We start from the raw sequence: 20,338 nt of genomic DNA on the forward strand, positions 1-20,338 counted from the left end.
TTAGAGAGAGAGGGTGAGAGAGGGAGAGAGGGAGAGAAACATTGTTGTGAGAGCAAAACACTGATCAGCTGCCTCCTGCATGTCCCCTACCGGGGAATGAGCCCGAAATCCGGGCATGAGCCCTGACCAGGAATTGAACTGGCAACCTTTTGGTGCACAGGATGATGCTCAGCCAACTGAGCCACACAGGCTAGGGCTCAAGTAGACTTTTTATAGGACTTTTCAAATTATGTAGTATTCATACTTAATTTATATCTTGCATATTTTGTGGTGTAATGCAGATCTCATTTATAAAATATGCATATAATCTTTACTTGTACTTTTTCCCTCGCAGGAAGCTACTCTTTGTCTGTCAGAGATTATGACCCTCTGCACGGTGATGTCATTAAGCACTACAAAATTAGAAGTCTGGACAATGGGGGTTATTACATCTCTCCAAGAATCACTTTTCCCTGCATCAGTGACATGATTAAGCATTACCAAAGTAAGTAAAAAGTGGAGATCGGACAAGACAAATATGTTTATCATGGTAACTATGTGGTGGCAAACACTTTTTCATATTAAAAGTTTTTATGCATGACCTTTTTCTTGATAAAATTACAGATCATGTTCTAAATTTATCTATAATTAAGTATACATTCAAAGTCAGATTTGATCCTTGGGAATAATTATTCCGGTCCTTCCTACCTAATCCCTGGTGTTTCACAATTAGTATTTCAGAATTATGAAAAGAAAATGAATACTGTTTTCCCATAGTGCATATCTTTACAACATATCTTTAACTATCTGGAAGAGGAATGCAACTTGCAGATGTGTGTGTGTGTGTGTGTGTGTGTGTAAAAGTAACACATACTCTTGCCCTGACCGGTTTAGCTCAGTGGATAGAGCGTCAGCCTGCAGACTGAAGAGTCCCAGGTTTGATTCCAGTCAAGGGCATGTACCTTAGTTGCGGGCACATCCCCAGTGCGGGGTGTGCAGGAGGCAGCTGATCCATGTTTCTAGCTCTCTATCCCTCTCCCTTCCTCTCTGTAAAAAATCAATAAAATATATATATTTTTTAAAAAGTAACACATACTCTTGGTAAAAGAACACAGAAATAGCAGGAACACTAAAAGACTTAGCAGTGCCACGTCATTGGTCCTTTGTCACCAGTGCCACTCCCCAGCCCTGTTAAGCTGAACCCATGACCAGCCTTTGGGTTCATTCCCTGTGTGATTGAAGTCGGCTGTAGTGGGCAGCTGTTGTGCCTGCTTATGTCTACAATCCGCTTGAAGGCAACACACACTATAGGTTTGCTTAGGTCCCGAAAGATGGAGAGAGCACGGTACCCCAGGTTTTGTGGAACCTCCCCTCCCTCTCTGCATATTCACCTGGCATGTGTGTGGAGTGCTTGCTGTGCTCTGGCCTTGTTCTGGGGCTGGGGGTGTCCTGGTGACAGAACCAAGCCCATGCCTTTTGGCCATGACGAGCGTACACGGGCTCAGCAATTTGAAATCACATTGTATTGAGTGCGGCAATCTATTAGCCTTTGCTTATCTGTTTGTTATTTTTTTATTGTTTTAATCGAGTAACAGTATAATGAACAGAATCAAGTATGTTTAAATTGTCTTTCGTTTAAGAATATCAAAAGTGGAGATTCTTTTAAAAAGATGCCCCTATAAGCATTTTATGGCAAGTTGGAAATTCTAAGACTAATCATCGAAACTTCCCCATAGGTACTGGCAAAATACAAAACATAATCGTTTTTTAACATTTATTTTCTCTTTCAAATTAGAGCAGTCAGATGGCTTGTGCAGAAGATTGGAGAAGGTCTGTATTAGTCCCAAACCACAAAAGCCCTGGGATAAAGACGCCTGGGAGATCCCGCGAGAGTCCATTAAGTTGGTGAAGAAGCTCGGTGCCGGCCAGTTCGGGGAAGTCTGGATGGGTGAGTGTGTGGTTCTGCCGCCAGAAGTCACTCTGGAGGTGACGACAGGAGCAAGGAGGGCTCCAGCCAGTTTCCATCATTTTTCTCAGCCAAACACTAACCTGTGTCAGAAGCATCGCCTCTTTTGTTTTCCCTGCCCGCCTGGCACCAAGGACTGGCCTGCACAAGCATTCCTCCCCCGTGTGACTTAGTAATTCTCTTTCAGAATGAGTGCTTATAAGGAACAGGGCAGTGGATGTTTATCCCGATTATTCTGTCTGCTCTTTCATGATTCACCGCCAGAGTCTCTGGACACACGCACATTTTAACTACAGGACATTTGCTTCTGGGGAAGGTACTTCCTTGCTAGTGGGCTTCAGGAGGCTCCACAATTTTTTTTTTTATGAGAGAGAATCATTGGTGGGCTGCCTTCTGCATACCCGCCACCGGGGATTGACCCCACAACCCAGGCACGTGCCCTGCCTGAGAATCGAACCGTGAGCTCCTGGTTCATAGGCCGATGCTCAACCACTGAGCCATGCGGGCTGGGCAAGGAAGCCCCACGTTTATTGCCATTTCTCACCAAGATGCTCCAAGAGCCATCATTAATGAATCATTCCTTACAGTTAAGGACAGCCTTTTTATACTGGTTATTTCCAGGGGATTCCTTTGCCCATTTGTCTTTCCTAAAGTTTTTATAGTGAATGTGAGTTTCTTTTGCGATAAGAATACCCTCTCTCTCCACCCCCTCCCCTGTTTTAAAGCATCATGTTTTCCTGGTTCTAGTTGAAAAGGCAGTTAAATCTGGAAAGGATCAGTCATACACGTCTTAGCCCATCACTCCTGTCCCAGCTTTGTGTGTGTGAAAGCAAACACGATTTCTAAAGAGCGGGCAGCTTCTGAAAACTGTCCAAGCTCCTGACGAGCAGGAACCAGACGCGCCCAGCCTGGTTTCATTTCACTTCCTCATCCAGGGGGCTATGAGGCAGAGGTTGTTCCTCTAAAAGTCTTGGTCGCTGCCATCCCAGCTTTGTCCACTTTCTCCTGTTGGCGCTGCTTTTAGCAGAGGTTCTTTTACATAAGGCAGAGCCTGACCCAGCATCTAATGAATTCTGACTGCACTGTAAGTGCTTGTGAACATACAGAATCCAGGTGAATTAGAATCACGCACCGCACGTGCATTGGCTGGCATATGTCAGAGCAGTCGGCGGTGCACACCAGGCGCGCTGTCTCCCTTCCAATCAGCACATTCATGGGTGGGAGCGCTCACTCTAGATGTGGTCTCTTCTCATTCACACTCTGCTGCTGAAGTCATAAGAGTAGCCTCCTCCTTTCTCTGTCTGCTCTGTTCTTTTGGGGGGGCGGGGGCACTGCAGGTTTTATATTTATTATTGTTGCGGACCCCCCACACTTTTGCACTACACTCTAAGCTGAGTGATCTGCTGCCAACTGGCACCAGTTCTCCACCTCTGAGTGTGCAGGGGGAACTGGCTCTGTTCTTTGTCATTGAGATAAAATCCATGTAACATAAAATCAGTCATTTTAAGGTGAACAATTCGGTGATGTTTACTACATTCACATTGTTGTGCAAACCACCACCTCGATCCAGCTCCAGAATGTTTTCATCACCCAAAGCAAAGACTGTATCCATTAAGCCGGCATTCCCCACTTCCCCCTCCCCGCCCCCCCCCCGCCCCCGCCCCACCCCTGGCAACCACCATTTCACTTTCTGTGTCTGTGACTTTGACTATGCCGAGTACCTCATATAAGTAGAATTGTAACATATTTATCCCTTTGTGACTGGCTTATTTCACTTACTATTAAGGTTCATCCTTGTTAGACTATGCCTCAGAATTTCATTCTGACTTAAGGCTGAACAATATTGCATTGTATGCATTTATCACAGTTTGTTCATCTCTTTATCTATTGATAGACATTTGGGCTGTTTCTACCTTTTGGCTCTTATAAAGAATGATGTTATGAACATTCATGTACAAATTATTGTGTGGGCAAATATTTTCATTTCTCTTAGGTATGAAGGGGTGAAATTGCTGGGTCATATGGTAATTCTACATTTAGTTGTTTGAAGAACCATCAAGCTGTTATTCGCTCTTTTTTTTTTAATGCCGCCTTATCTTTTTCCCCTAATATATTTCTTAATGTATTGTTTTTCAAATCCACAACATTAGGACAGGAATAGTATAGTAAACATTGTATACCCTTCACCTAGATTCACTGGTGAATATTTGGATATATTTGCTTTATCTTTTTCTACATATACACGTCCATATGTTATTGTTGCTGGTGAATCACTTGAGAGTAAGTTGCAGACATGCGGATGTTTCTCCCGAAATACTTAAGCACGTGTCTCCTAAGAGCAGGGACGTTATCGTACACAATATAGCGATCACAAAATACCACAAAATACCACAAAATACCACGTGCGGGCGCACACGTACAGTGCGATTGAAACTTCATGGCCCGTGCGCAGAAGTGGGTATTTTGTGGAAGAGCCACACTCGGGGGGCCAAAGAGCCGCATGTGGCTCGCGAGCCGCAGTTTGCCGACCACTGCCTTAGCCCATCTTCATATTTTATGACGTTTTGTAGAACACGGGTCCCTTGTTTTTGGAATGTCCTTCATTTGGATTTCTCTGATGTTTCCGGAGACTTGGCTCAGGTTATGCCTTTGTGCCTGAGTAGTGCTGAGTGATACTGTGTCCTCGGTGCACCTGGCAGGAGGCACGCATGGTCACTGGTCCCATTATTGCTGATTTCCTTTTCATTTGAAGGAGGGCCACCAGATTTCGCCATTGTAAATGATACTTTTAGATTCCCTTTCGTAATTAATTCACGATCTGTGGGGAGATTAGGATTGTGTAAGAACTTCCCCCAGATGGTTTCAGCATTACCTGCTCATTTTGAATCCTCTTCCCTCTGGGAAGCCATAACTTCTCTAAAAAGCTGCACTTGCCTCTGTCCTCCTTCCACATTCCCCAGGCCATGCCTCCTCCAACCCCACTGGCTCCCTTCGGTAACCAGGGACCCTGCCTTCTCTTCCTGGCCTCCCCTTTCCAGCCTTATCTCTTTATTGGCAGGAAAATACATGTTCATGATTACACTGAATGGTCCTCTGGGGCTCTGAGTCCATCTGAGGGTGCCAGGATTTTGAGTGGGGAGATGACAGGGTGGAGGGTGGAGAAGACGGGAGGAGAGAGAAGAGTGTCCCAGCTATACGGTGTCCATGGGCCCAGTTCTAGGGACACTTCCATCGATTATCTCCTGTACTCATCACAATTACACTGAAAGGGAAGAATGATTATGGTCATTAGATAAATGAGGACACTGAGAACCAGAGAAGCAACATGCCCGAAGGCATTCAAGGCAGTGAAGGAGCCAGCCTGCTGCTCTGGTGTCCCAGAGAGCTGGACTCACTTGTTAAGCGATCTGCAAGTCCATTTGACCTCCCAAGCTTCCGTTTCCTCGTTGGTAAAATGGGCAAACAATTATCACCCCTTGTTGAAAGGAAGAATGAGGTTATGTAGTTGAAGGGTTTGCTATAGTGTCTGGCTCTGAGCCCTCTACTTTTAGGATTATTTTCATGTTACCGTGTTTGACGATAGTCGTTGGAAGCTGTAATTCAATAGCTTTTCTCCAATTTTAATTATGAATTCAAACTATAAAGAATCCAGCTAGACCTTCCCATGGAGAATTGTCGGCAAAGGAGTTGCATATCCGTCATGAAGGGAAAAATAGGGGAAGCTTAAGTGGGGTGTTCTTGTCTGCTCTGCAGCAGCAGCCTTGCGTATGAAGTGATGGATTGGAGTTTTGTTCCAGCCTCGTGTTCAGCTGTGAAGCCTTGATAAAGGCGTTGAATTGTGTGCTATTTACACCCAAGAGATAAGAGAGAGGATCTGCTGGTTATCACTTCGAGAGGAAGAGATTATGATAGTTCTGTATTTTCTTAACATTTTCTTGAGGGCTACTAACAAGTAGAATGGTAACCTCTTTACCAGCTGCATGGTGGTGGTGCCATTTGCCAGCCAACTCGTCCAGTCTAGATGAGCTGGCGTTAAGTCAGGAGCAAGGTCGCAGTGTGTGTGTGTGTGTGTGGGGGGGGGGATGACACATGCCTGAATACACCTGTTCACAGTACAGTTCTGCTGCGAGAGCTCAAGCCTGCGCTGAAATGGTCACCGTGAGCTCCAGCACATTGGTCCTTTCTGGGACTGAGAAAACCTCTTTGCTTCGAATTCTAGATGCACAAAATCCTCCTGCCCATTTCCCACCTTTTTCTGTTCATGGGCTTCCACCGGGCCACGTGCTAAATATTCACCCTGACTGTATAGGATTTTTATTTAGCATGTACCTAGTTGGTGCCTGGGAGACCACGGAGGTTTAGAAGAGAGGAGGGTGGGGCATTGGAAAATACGTAATTGTTTTCTCCAGAGTGGTGCTTTTCATTTAAATTGTTAAAAGAGGGTAAAAATCTTGTGAAAATTTATTTTTTGAATATGTTTGTTAATAATGTTTTCTCATGGTAAGTAACACATAACATAATTCAGTGTACAGTCCAGTTCTATCGTGGACAAGCACATTGTATAACCCAGCCGTGGGCAAACTACGGCCCGCGGGCCGGATCCGGCCCGTTTGAAATGAATAAAACTAAAAAAAAAAAAAAAAAAGACCGTACCCTTTTATGTAATGATGTTTACTTTGAATTTATATTAGTTCACACAAACACTCCATCCATGCTTTTGTTCCGGCCCTCCGGTCCAGTTTAAGGACCCATTGTGGCCCTCGAGTGAAAAAGTTTGCCCACCCCTGGTATAACAATTTCAGAGTCTCATCTTTCAAAATGAGACTCCATCCTCTTTATTAACAACTCCCCTTTCCCCCACTCCCAGCCCCTGTCAAGAGCTGTTCTACTGTCTGTCTCTATAAATGTGACTACTCTTGGTACCTCAAATAAATGGACTCATAAAGTGTTTGTCTTTTGTGTATGTGTGTGACTAGCTTCTTTTATTTAGCATAATGTCTTCCAGTTTCATCCATGTTGTAGCATATGTCAGAATTTCCGGTTTTTTTTGGGGGGGGGGCTGAGTAATATTTCATTGTATGTATACACAGATTTTGTTTATCCATTCATCCTTCAATGGATTCTTGGGTTACTTCTACCTTTTGGCAGTTGTGAATAACATGTGAGTGCACAATTATCTTTATTATCTTTGAGAGGCTGCTTTTGATTCTTTTGTGTGTATATATGTGTGTGTGTGTGTGTGTGTGTGTGTGTGTGTGTGTGTATAGTGGGATTGCTAGATCATTTGACAATTCTATGTTTAAAATTTTTGAAGAATTGCCATACTGTGCTCCACAGTGGCTGCACCGCTTTACATTCCCACCAACAGTGCACGAGTGTTTCCGTTTCTCTGCATCCTCACCAACACTTGTAGTTTTCTGGTGTTTTGTTTTTGCTTCTGTTTTATAGTAGCCATCCTAATGGGCCTGAGGTAGTGTCTCTTGTGTTTTGATTTGCATTTATTAATGATTCGTGATGTTGAACATCTTTTCATGTATTTATTGGCCATTTCTTCTTTGGAGAAATGTCTATTCAAGCCCTTTGCCCATTTTTAATTGAGTTATTGGTTTGATTTGCTAATGATATTTTAAAAGAGAGAGGCAGCAGAGGCTCATCCTAAAAGGGGTTATAAAAACCCCTAGCTTGTAGGAATGGTGTAAGGATTGAATGAGATGATACATGTAAGCATTTAGTCCAGTCAACAGCATTCAAAGAACCCTTATTGTTATTACATATTTAATTTTTTTATAAAGAGTGGATGGCGACAATAGAACAAAGGGTATGAAATAGAGGGGAGAAATTACCTAGGATTTCCCAATTCAACACAAGTTGTTTTTTGGTTTTTTTAATCAAGCTTTTTTATTTTGAGATAGTTATAGATTCATTTGCAATTGTAAAAAATAACAAAAAAAAAGGAACCACACAAACACTTTTACACAAATGTTCATAGTAAGTAGCATTATTCAATAATAGCTGAAGAGTGTAAATAATCCAAATATCTATCAGTTGACGAACTGATAAACAAAATGTAGCGTGGCCATACAATAGAATATTATTTGGCAATAAAATATTGACACATGCTACAGCGTGGATGAACCTTGAAAATACTATGTTAAATGGAAGAAGCTAGACACAAAGGACCACATATTTTATGATTCCATTTATTGAAATGTCCAGGGTAGGCAAATCTATAGAGACAAAGTAGATGAGTGGTTGCCTCAGGTCGGGGAAGGGAGGATGGGGGAGTGACTGTTAATGGGTATGGGTTTCTTTTGGGGGTGATGAAAATCTTCTAATAATTGATTGTGGTGTTGGTTCCACAATTCTGAATATACAAAAACCAATGAATTATATACTTTAAATGGGTAAATGGTATGGTATATGAATTGTATTTCAAAAAAGCGATCATATATAAAAGAAACAATACAAAGAGATCCCATGCAACCTTCATCCAGTTTCGCCCAGTAGTAACATCTTTCAAAACTATAGTACAAAATCACTGCCAGGATACTGACATTGATAGTTGTTTGCTTATTAATCATGCTTTTTTTCCTTTTAGTCTTGTACTAAAGAAATAAAAGAAAAGAGAAAGGGAGGAAAGAAGGGAGGGAGGAAGGGAAGGAGGGAGAAAAAGGAAGAGAAAGAAAGAAGACAAAAGGAAAAAATAGAAAATTTTGAACTGGAATCTTTTGTGGATATGGTTCTGTGAATTTGGCTGTTGTTTGGAATCTCCTTAGCTACTGAAAGAACATCACTATGTTGGATGCATTTAGCAAAGAAATACTGGGAATAAAACCAAGAGAATGGTGATTGGTGATATTCTGTTATAAAATAGAGGTTAAAGGACGCCCCCCCCCCCCCACCGCTCCCATGTGTGTTTGTGAGTCTCACTCTGTCCAAGGGCTGGTATAATAGCAAGGTCTGTGCAATTTAGAGCTGCCAGAATTTACTTTGTATTTCTCAAGGGATAGCAGGCTAGGTTTTTTCACTGACAGAAAAAGAACAGATTAAATTTTATGTCACTGTTAACCAAGTGAGTTGATCCTTTTGTGAAGCACGACGAATGGTTCATAAAACACCAGTTACATTTTATGGTCTGAATATTTTTGGACTGAAATACAGTGAACAAATACTAGGAAGTGACCTGTTTTGGGGGAGGCGGGGGAGGGAGGAGGGGTTGGGGGGACAGACGAAGGAGGAGGTTCTGCCTCAAGCTGTTTCCTCTTGTTGGTGTGATCCTCTTGACATCTGGCCTGGTGACGTTTTCCTCTGTGGATTGTTGGATTCTGAGGGAACTGACTGATCCGTGAAGCTAAGGGTGATGCTTCCTGTTACCACTTGGTCTATGAAAAAAGACTTTGGGAGAAAGCAAACTTATTTTGACTTGAACTTTACTTGATAAACCTTCATTTGAGCCAACTGCATTGAAATTAATCACCAGCCAACTTCCAAAATCAACTACATGCATCTTTTTTTAAAAAACAAAACCACCCTCCTTAGGTGCTGTTTAGCACGTTAGTCACACTTGCACGGTGTGAACTCTCTCAGGTTGTCACACCAGTGTTCGTGAACGGTGGCCAAGTACCACTCCACAAGAAAATGTTTACTGCCTTCAAAGACTTTTAAAATCATTTTTCATCTGCAGTGTCAACCCCAGTCTCCATGACTAGGTGAACTGAACCTGCACATTCCTGAAAATGTCTTGGTAAAGTACAATTTGACCCTTAGTGGTGAATAATAATCAGGATGAAAATCTGCCCCATTGTTTAAATGTCACAGCTCTGACATGACATTAAGTGGGAGCGGCTGCCGTTCTTGGGCTGTGGACACAGCTGTTTTATTCACTGTTCATGTCGAACTCCTTATCAGCACTTTAAATATCTTCAGCAGCTGCAGTATTTCCTGAAAACTTTCCCCTCTCCCCTTGGAAAGCATTTTTTCTTCCTTCTTCCCCCATAATTTTATGTTATGTAAAAGTCTCAATGAGTCCCATGGCTTCTGTGATGACTGGAGGAGAATAATTGTCTCTTTCACTTTTATTGCTGGGTAATATAACAGGCAGACAGAAAAGTGCAGACAACACAAATATTCAGTCTCACAAAGAATTCCAAAATGAAAACCGGTGTGGTGACCACTGAGGTCACACAGCGGAAACTTGCCAGCACCCAGAAGTCTTCCCTCATCCCTTTCCAGTCACCACCACACCTGGGCCCCAGAGGCAGCAGCTCTTCTGACCTTGTGAGAATGTCCTGGCTTTTCTTTAGAGGTCTGCTACTTTTGTATGTGGGGGTATGCATCCCCAAGCAGTAGAATTTAGCTCTGCCTGTTTTTGAATTTTATGTGTATAAATGAATTACACCAGTGTAGTCTTTTGTTATGTCTTGCCTCTTTTATTCAACGTTCTGTTTGTGAGTTTCATTCATGTTTGTGGGTGTAGCTATCGTACATTCATTGTGTTGAATTTATATTCAAGATGCACAATGGTGTATCCTTTGATCTCACTGTGTATTGATGGAATGGAGTTGTTCTCAGGTTTTGGCTACTGTGAACAATGCTGCTGTGAACGTTTTTGTGCTGCTGCACGGGTACATGAGTTTCTCTAAAGTGACCAGGAGCCCTAGCTGGTTTGGCTCAGTGGATAGAACATCGGCCTGCGAAATGAAAGGTCCCAGGTTCGATTCCGGTCAAGGGCACATGCTCAGGTTGTGGACTCGATCGCCAGTGGGGAGCTTGCAGGAGGCAGCAATCAATGATTCTCTCTCATCCTTGATGTTTCTATTTCTCTCTCCCTCTTCCTTCCTCTCTGAAATCAATAAAAATATATTTAAAAAATAAAAATAAAGTGACCAGGAGTGGATTTGCTGGATCATAGGAGTCTGAAACTTCAAGTCTGTAAAATACTGCCAACCTCATTTCCCAAGCACTTGTCCCAGTTTAGACTTTCACCAGCAAATTACACGAGCCCCAGGTTTGCACGGCCCGGTGTGGTGGATGAGTTTGCTCAAGATAATTGCACTTAAAAAGAGGCTGTCCTGGCAGCACTCTTCATGGGCTTCTTGGGATGTTGTTAAAGACAGACATTTTACAACTGAATTTCAGAGATGCTCAAAAAGTACAGATAAGGGCCTAGGGGAGCTGCCCCAGTTTCCCTACCAAGGGATATGTGCTCACCAGAACGCAAGATTTTTGTCAAGTTGGGTGGTGGTTTCTCCCTAAGGCTCTATTTGCATTTCTGTGGTTACTAATAAGATCTTCCTTTCACGGGTTTATTAGTCATTTGGATTTTTTTTCTTCTAGAAATGCTCATGTAAGCCTTCGCCTATTTTTTCCATTTTCCTTTCTGACCTGTAGGAAGATTAGCCCTTTGTCAGTTACATGTATCAAAGAGAGTGTAATTTCTTGCTATGCTTTGCCAGATATACATGCCAGATATATATAACTGGGGACCTATTTATAACTTTTAAACAAATTTATAATGGAATCTTCTTGATCCATATATAATATTAAAGGACTTTTGTTGGTGGAATTTACTTTAAATTTGATCTTAAGAGACCTAGGAAAGGTCACACTGTCATTGGAAAGGGGACCGGCCCAGAGTGTGTCTGCCTCGGCCCGCCAGTAGCGTATGGGTCATTGACTTGCTGTAGGAAAGATTTCCCAACGTGAGTCTAGGTGATTAGAACATTTATAAAAGTTGGGGACAGTGAAACAAGGCAGAGCTTAGGATAGAAGAAGCAACAGGAGAGGGTCTAGGTGGGGCCTTGGTTCTCTAAAAACGTTATAGGAAAGAAATGAGCCTGGACAGGGCTCACTGAGAAGTCAGAGAAAAGGGAGCTTTGGAGGCAGGTTCAGGGGGTTAGCCTGGGTCTAGCTGCCGCTGCCCATTGCTCCGCTTGTTGCAAGTCTCCTGGGAGACCCTTGGAGTTTAGGAGATGCGTGCCTGCTGGAGAAGAAGGGGGAAGGGAAATGCGTGGGCATATTCCTGGGAGGGAGAGCTCACTCTGGGTCCTTCATTTTTTGAGGATTTTTTTTAAAGGCTGGGAGTTTAGGGGAGGCCTTAGGGGAGCTCTCTATAGAATATTCATCAGCTTCTCCAGATGTGCCCTTTCAGGCTCTGGTCTCCACAGATTGGTCAGTGTCAGGGCACGGGGTCATTAGTCATTGCAGTTGGTCCTGATGTCGCCCACCTGGTCTTGCTGCTTTTCTGGGCCTGGCACTGAAATACAACTGAGGCCTAGATGTTATCTCTAGTGATGTGACCTTCTATATCTGACTGTAAATTGCTAGGCCAGTTTGTTCAGCTATTTGTCTCAGTTTCCCCATTCCATTTGCCAAGGGATTTTCCTAGCTTCTTACAATTGGAAAATCCATTTGTATTTTCATGATTCTATTATTCTGTGTAGGTTGTGGCTTTTGAAAATGACAGAGGACAGTATTTTGTCAGCTTCCTATTACAGTCTTTTCTATATGTTCTTATTTTATTTTATATACTGCATTCTTCATTTTTCTGTACAAGCTACTAAGTACAAATCGAAGTGGAATATAAAAGGAAGTTTTAACAGAGAAATCTGTGTTAAAGACCAGAAGAAAAATTATCAATTAGGATTGACAGCTGTAAAGTAATACTTTCTCTTACCATTTGAAGATGTGGCAATAGAAAATAATATCTTTTAAAAAATAATTTATTTTGTAAAAAAGAAAAAAATAATAATGCAAATGGCCCTAGCCGGTTTGGCTCAATGGATAGAGCGTTGGCCCTTGGACTGAAGGTCTCAGGTTCAATTCTGGTAGTGGGCATGTACCTTGGTTGCAGGCTCAAACCACAGGGCACGTTCAAAAGGCAACCAATCAATGTGTCTCTCTCACATGGATGTTTATCTCCCTGTCTCTCCCTCTCCCTTCCACTCTCTCCAAAAATCAATGGAAAAATATCCTTGGGTGAGGATTAACAGCAACAGCAACAAAAAGTACATGAAAAAGTATTCTGTGGTCAAGAAAGTGTGGGGAATGCTGGGTTAGCCAAGTCAGACGGGTTTCTTCACTGAAGGGCACTGCACCTCCTGGGTGGGGCTAGGGGTGTGGCAGACAGTGGTTCCCAGACATTCAGCCAGAGCCCTTTGTTCGTGGAGAGTCACCCAAGTCCAGTTCTTTTTGAAAACTTTGGGGAAAGCTATTTGACTCTAGAATATTGTACTTGAAAATTAGTATATATATACGCCCTGACCGGTTTGGCTCAGTGGATAGAGCGTCGGCCTGTGGACTGAAAGGTCCCAGGTTCGATTCCGGTCAAGGGCATGTACCTTGGTTTCGGGCACATCCCCAGTAGGGAGTGTGTAGGAGGCAGCTGATCGATGTTTCTCTCTCATCGATGTTTCTAGCTCTCTATCCCTCTCCCTTCCTCTCTGTAAAAAATCAATAAAATATATTTTTTTTAAAAATTAGTATATATAAATATTTTTTGACTGCAAAGCTTGTTTTCTGATTATAAAAGTAAGACATATTCAACATAGAATATTTGTTAAATAAAGGTAGGGTGAACAAAATTAAAATCGCAAATAAGCGCACCATTGGAGATAGCCAGTATTTGATATATTTTGGTGTATTTTCTTTTAGACCATTGTCTGTGTGAGAGTGTGTGTGTGTGTAAAAACGTAGAACTTTGTTCGGTGTGTGTGTGTGTGTGTGTGTGTGTGTGTTTAAATCTTGGATAAAGAACATTTTATTAATTAGAGGGAAATCTGAGTCCCCATGATGCAGTACGTATAGAAGTGTTTCTTTTTTTAAATATTGCTTTATAAAAACCTTTTGACTGTGGAATAACTTAGGTAATTTTGTGAAGATGGTACAGACTAATTCCCATGTACCCTTCACTCAGCCGCCCCTGATGTTAACACTCTATAGAGTTTTACGTAAGTTTTTCCTAGCTGTAACGAAATTTTCTTCTGATTATGCATGAAGGCTTTGGGTTTTCAGTTTGGTAAAGCATGCCCCCTTCTTCCTTCCTAGGTTACTATCACAATAGCACCAAAGTGGCCGTGAAAACGCTGAAGCCAGGCACAATGTCTGTGCAAGCTTTCCTGGAAGAAGCCAACCTCATGAAGACCCTGCAGCACGACAAGCTGGTGAGGCTGTACGCCGTGGTCACCAAGGAGGAGCCCATCTACATCATCACGGAGTACATGGCCAAGGGTGAGGCGCCCAAAGCCCAGTGCTGTTAAATCACCTAACCCTCGCCCGGCCGGAAATACCGTCTTCCTGTGTTCCCTGCATTCGTCTCCATATTTATATTAGCGCCAAGAACAGTACCCAATACCTACTAGGCTCCCAATGAATATTTACCAGATAAATACATCTTTTAAATAAGAGTATTCATATTTTTATATGTTCAAAATATGAGTTCTCAAACTCTGAAAAATAGTTTGTTTTCCTCTGTAGCATTATGTAAATGTTCAGGGTGCCACTTTAAAATGTGAACATTTAAAACTTGCCGGGATTGAACTCCCACGTAATCATGGACTCACTGAAGGAGAGGCGAAAGCGGTTCTTTTCCCCCGTGGCTCTCACTGTCAGATAAAAGGGGTTGAATCACCACCCTTCTTCCTGCAACTCAGTATAGATATTAATAAACTGCCAAATGATTCTTTAAAATTCAGAAGAAATGAAGGGAGAAAAGTGTCCACCATGACCCTTCCTTACCTGGAGCACATGTACATTTCAGATCAGGTCAAAGGTAACAGGTTAGAGGGGGACTGGGTTCGACCAACCTCAGAAAAGCAATAATCCAGAATTAACCATCATCTCATGAAAAATGATTATAATGTGCTATTAGAGATGAATAGGTTAGAAAGATGCATTTTATATTTTCTTAATATATATTAAAACTTCAGAATATTAGTCACTCAGAGTCCTTCCAAGAAAGGCCATTCAACAAAAGACCTTGCCCCTAGGGCTTAGGTTGCTATAGCCCAGAAACCAGTCTCAGGGTTATAAACTTTGAAGGAGTTCAGTAAATACTATTTGAGTTAATCCATTTATAGTCTTATTAATCATAAATGTAAATATGTGTTTCTCCAGATAATAACACCTAACCTTTATGGAACACTTACTATGGAACACTGTTCTCAGTGCCTTCCCTGGGTGATCTCACTCAATCTTTTCAGCAGTCTCAGGGCTAAGTAGATGGTTTCGTGTTGTGGATGAGGTAGCAGAACACTTACTGAGCGCTCATTACCTGCCAAGCGCCATGGCACATGCTTCAATCCACCCTCATAAGGACTCTGGTATAGCCACTAGGACATGCCCACTTCACAGGGACCTAGACCAGATAAGTAGCTTGCCCAGGGCTGCCCTCAGGTTGGCACTTTAAGTTCTAGTGGAAAAGGCATTTTGTGGGGTTCCCCCTGTAGTAATGATCATTTGAATTATATTTGTTTGGAGTTTCTTTTGTGTTTTAACTACACTAACTTTCTTTCTTCCTCTATCAACAGGCAGCTTGCTGGATTTCCTGAAGAGTGATGAAGGGGGCAAAGTGCAGCTTCCAAAGCTCATTGACTTTTCTGCTCAGGTGAAGTATGAAGCAGCCAGTATGTGTGTGAATTTGCAAAGACCTCCCCTGTGTCAGATTCACGATGAAATTGTTTCAGGAGAAGGCATTTCCGTTGAACGTTTCCCAGCAGTGGTTATGTGTACACTTCCTTAGAGACAATACTGATTATTTTACACAGAATGTGTGTGTATGTGTCACTTTGACTTTGGATGTCAGCTTCGTTAATGCAAATCAGTCTCTTTATACTTATATTTGTTTCTGCACAAATGATAGAAACAATGCAGCTGAATTGACCACTTTGGGCTGCATTTTGGGGAAGCAATTCCATGCAGTGCAAGTGCAGCACCTTCTAACCGATGCACATGTGGTCTCTAAGTTACTCATCTGATGTACTGTTACCTTTAAGTCCTAAGTGTTCTTGAAAACAGAGGGACAGTATTCCTTTCCTGTTCAGTTCTTCTTGTTGGATGTGCCTTTAGGATTCTGAGAAATATTTATTTATAATATTTCCAGAACTAGCCTAGAAGTTGCGAATGTATTTATGTTGAAATCACATGTTTCCTGAAGTGTACTTAAGAGCTGAGGGAGGTTACCCAGAAACCCAGCGATGTCCCCGGTATACCAAGGAAGTGCACATTTGAATGATGCCAGCTACTGACTTTAAATGGTTTCATTGTGTTGGTTAGTCATGTTCAGTAATTTGCTTGTTTCTCAATATTAGCCACAGGTGGTTCATGTAGGAAAGGCCATGTACCATAACCCTCAAAGTACCACAGAGATTTCTAGAAGTTGTAGGAAAGGGCAGTCTCTATGATCTTCATTTCTTACTCCCATTTCTTCCCCCAGACCTTTTTTTAGTTGGGAAATAGACGGGCCTTCTTGTGAGATGAGATCAAAGGAATGAATGAGTACATTTAAGTAAGATAGGAACAACACCTACTCTGCAATAGAGTGTGTGGCAGAGCTGGAGTCCACATCTGGAGACTGGAGTTTGTGTCCTGTCTCTGCCACTCAATAGCCATGCCATTTTCAGGAAGTGCTTTCTCTCTTTGGGTTAGTTTATTCATCGATCAAATGGGAATGGGAATGCTCACTTTAAGGAGATGTTGTCGAGGGTCAAATCAAACGAGCTGGATAGACCCAGAGACAGAAGCATGAACAGACTGTTGAACCTCAGAGGGAAGGCAGGGGAGGATGGGTGAGAAGAGATCGACCAATGAACTTGTATGCATATATGCATAACCCGTGGACTCAGACAATGGGGTGGTGAGGGCCTGGGGGTGGGGGAGATGGGAGAGGGCTGGAAGAGTTTAATGGGAGGAAAAAGGAGGACCTATATAATACTTTCAATAATAAATTTAAAAAAAAAATCAAGTAAGCTGGCATGGACACAGCACTTCAGAGCCTGTTGGTGGAAGCTGAGGACACCGTGGGGGTGACAGTCCCCACCCTGGGAGTGACAGTAAAGGTGTCTGATGAAGTCATTTTGCTCAGCCTTCATCTCACTGACCAGAACTTGAGGAGTTTAGTGGATTCTTTATCTGAGTAGGAGATTCAAATATCATCTGAAACTTCAATTTCTAATATGAAAAGAAGCAAAGTTGCTGTGGTAGAACTGGAGGAAGGGGAGGGTCCAGCAGCCTTGACTTCTTAATCCTCTCTAACTCTCTAGGCTGGCCCTCAGAGGTTCTATGAGACTCCAAGGGTCTCAGGACCACAGTTTGAAAACCATTGCTCTGCAGTAACAGGAGAAATGACTGGGATGGGTGCAGCTCTAGATCCTATGTAGATAGGGAGCCAGGAAGTGGAGAAAGCAGAAGTCTGATAAACTTGGGTCACATTTGACCCAGCTAAATGAGGCCCTCTACCCAGGGTGGTGACTTGGGCATCCCCTATTGGATGACAGAGTTGAGGAGTGTAGTAAAGGTTTACACACTTGCTCCTCAGAAAGGGAAAGGGGCTGAGAAAGGATGTAGAAACCTAGGACATGTGGCCTGAGGGCCTGGTGGTTATAGCCGTTCCAGTGTGCCCAAGGGTCTGATCTGTGCCTACAGTTCTGTAGGATAGAAATCATGCAAATTGGGGTGTGTACTAGACCCAGAGATGGACTTTAGTTTGTCACATTGGTATTTTGTGTTTGATTTTGCATAGCCTTTCTCAAAACACATCTTGATATAGTCAGAGTTTTAGGTCAAGGCCTCTGTATCTGTTCTTTAACTTTATAAATTACTAGTGTTATTACAAAGGGTACCTTTTTCTAACTTAGAAAATATTTACGGGGAAGGTTGTTTTCTAAGCCTTTGTAGCTTGCAAAGTAAATTATCACAAAGACTGGCATTGACCGTGACTTTCAAATTGCAGATTTCAGTGGGGGGGAGGGGGGGCGCCAAGGAGCAATCAAGGCTACTACCAATGGTCTCCATGTAAGCCAGTGTATGGAGTCCAGCTCATGCTGGATGAACTCTTGTTTAGCTGCCTCAGGGTTTCCTAGCAGTGATGACTGGGTAGAACTGGTGAAATATCTAGTTTAAGTGCATGGAGTGTTAGGTGTCATTAGGAGATGTCAGCAGTCAGCAGCACCCACGAAGTCTCTAAGCACGTATGTTCAGCACTAAATGCATTTCCTTTACAAGCAAATACCATCTCCTTTTGAGTTCATCTTTGTTCCTGGTGCAAACCTCACCCAGTCTTTCCCTTAAGGTGGAGCTCGTGGGACCACCTGTTGCCTCACCCTTAATTATCATCTGCTTTATTAGCTTGTGGCTTTTCTTACTGGAATATAGATAACTAGGAGGGGGCCTGGACCTCAGTCTGAAAGCACATACCTTACACATCCGATTTCTGTTAACCACACCCAGTGACCAGTCTCGCTGTGACGGATATGGGCAATTCCCTTTATGACTGGCACAACCAATACCCCTCCTCCTTCTCCATGTACCTTTCTGAAAGGATCTCTCTATACAAAGAAAGTCCTCTCTGAGTCGTTTCTCCTTTTCCTCTCCATCATCTACCACTGGTTAACTTTGTCACTTTTTCATAGTGAATAACATGCGAATAATAAATATTAATAAAGCTCGCCCAAGGTGATAAGATGACACCTGGTGCCCAGATACTGGAAAATACAGCCTTTCCTATACCTTTTCTCCACTGTACTGTTTAGAGTGGAAATAGGGTAAAGCAGAAGTATTCTATAAATTCATTTGGTATTTGAGCTCTAAACAATTAGTAGGCTCTATAATATGTTTATACTTTTCTTCCGTTAGCATTGTCAGTCTCATCAAAGAGTTGGGACATTGAGTGTTCACAAAGGATTTAGTTCAATTCACCAGTTTTTCACAATGGGAGATGGAGAGTAGAAACAAACCAATTTACTTAATCCCAGCGCCCGGGCCAGAAGAATAAGGGAGCAAGGGTAAGGGGCAGCGTTGGGACTTTTCCCACAGTCTCGCAATGGCCTCTTCTTCCCTGTACCCATGCCCTACTTCCCCATGCTCTACTTTCCCCTTACCGTCCCCCGTATGGCAATCGAGACAGGAAGTGGGGTCAGTGCACATGGTCGCCTTTCAGTTCATGTGAGAACTGATTTCATCACTTCCTGTCTCGGGCTGTGTTCTGAAAGGCTCTGCTGAGCCCAGCTGTAATCCAGACTCTTCAACTCATCAGCCCACTCACCTTCCTCTCCATTGAATGGAGATTAGGAAATCCCAGCTACAGCAGCTTTGCCCATTGCTTCTGATTCTTGTATTCACTGAAGCCAGGTTGAGCTTTTTGTGCTGAAATAGGAAAGTTACCCCTTTGCAAAGGAACTCTGATACTTTCAGAGCAGAGAGTCTTTGCATAATTCCCTTCCAGTTTTTGCCTCACCTAAGAGAAGAAATGAACTTGGAAAGAGAAGGGGTTGAAATCTGTGGGAATTTCCTTCAGCAGAAGCTGAAACGAAATCATAGACTTATAAAACTGAGAGAAATGGGAAATTCACAGTTGCAATATGGAGGTCAGATAAGACATCTTGGAGTTCAGGCCAAGTGAATCAAAGCATTTCTTCCTCTTTGGTGGCAACTTCCCTGAAGTGCAAAAATTACCAAAAATGAAATGGACAATTACATATGAGTAAAACTGCAATAAAAACTGAAACACCAAAGTTGCTGTTACAATCATGGAAACAGGTAACATTTCTTTAACTCCTTCTAGTTGATAAAACACTTCTACTTCCGACATCTCATTTGAGCCCACAAGCTTGAAAGCATTTATATTGTTACTTAATACATATTACAAAGGAGGAGGTGAGCTTGAACTTGTCCAAAGTTATAGAACTGGCAGGAGGAATTGCTGGACTTGATCCTGGGTCTTCTGACTTTAGGTAACTGGTTCTCTCCTCTGTACCCCACAGTCATTCCCTGATCAGAGTTGTTCCTACGATCATTTTGCATCTGACATTATGCTGTCATGTGCTTTCCCCCTTTATGTATCTTGCTTATCAGAATCAATGTATCTTCAGCTTTTTCCCCCAGAAAAAGTTTCCATTGCCAAGACATATCACATAGTGATTGTGCTCAAGATACATATTGTCCCCCAGTGTTACATTTAAAGCCGCATTTAAGTTGGAAATCGGTAAAAGGAGGAAGTTAGGGAAACCTCAGTCTATCTCTATGTGATTCTCAACCTTTTTGAGTAGGAAGGCCTTTGACTTTTACATAGAGTACTCCCTCATTATAGTATCTACAAACTGAGAAAACAATATATAGATTAGGAATTCCTTGTACTAACTCTAGGTTGGGACCCACCAGTCTGTTGGTGGTAAATCAGGT

The 20,338-nt window shown here is 42.5% G+C and overlaps 1 protein-coding gene across 2 annotated transcripts in view; it reads left to right on the plus strand.

Annotated features, from left to right (window-relative positions):
- Positions 1 to 20,338, plus strand: part of LYN (LYN proto-oncogene, Src family tyrosine kinase) — a 67,474-nt gene that overhangs the window by 27,707 nt on the left and 19,429 nt on the right. For both annotated transcript variants that reach the window (XM_006085285.3, XM_006085284.3), the window contains 4 exons: positions 335 to 484; positions 1,775 to 1,927; positions 13,991 to 14,173; positions 15,472 to 15,548. In XM_006085285.3, coding sequence (XP_006085347.3) covers positions 335 to 484; positions 1,775 to 1,927; positions 13,991 to 14,173; positions 15,472 to 15,548 — 563 coding nt within the window. The remainder of the gene's footprint in view (positions 1 to 334; positions 485 to 1,774; positions 1,928 to 13,990; positions 14,174 to 15,471; positions 15,549 to 20,338) is intronic.

This window comes from Myotis lucifugus, unplaced genomic scaffold (assembly GCF_000147115.1).
Source record: "Myotis lucifugus unplaced genomic scaffold, Myoluc2.0 scaffold_17, whole genome shotgun sequence".
Classification (NCBI taxonomy): domain Eukaryota; kingdom Metazoa; phylum Chordata; class Mammalia; order Chiroptera; family Vespertilionidae; genus Myotis; species Myotis lucifugus.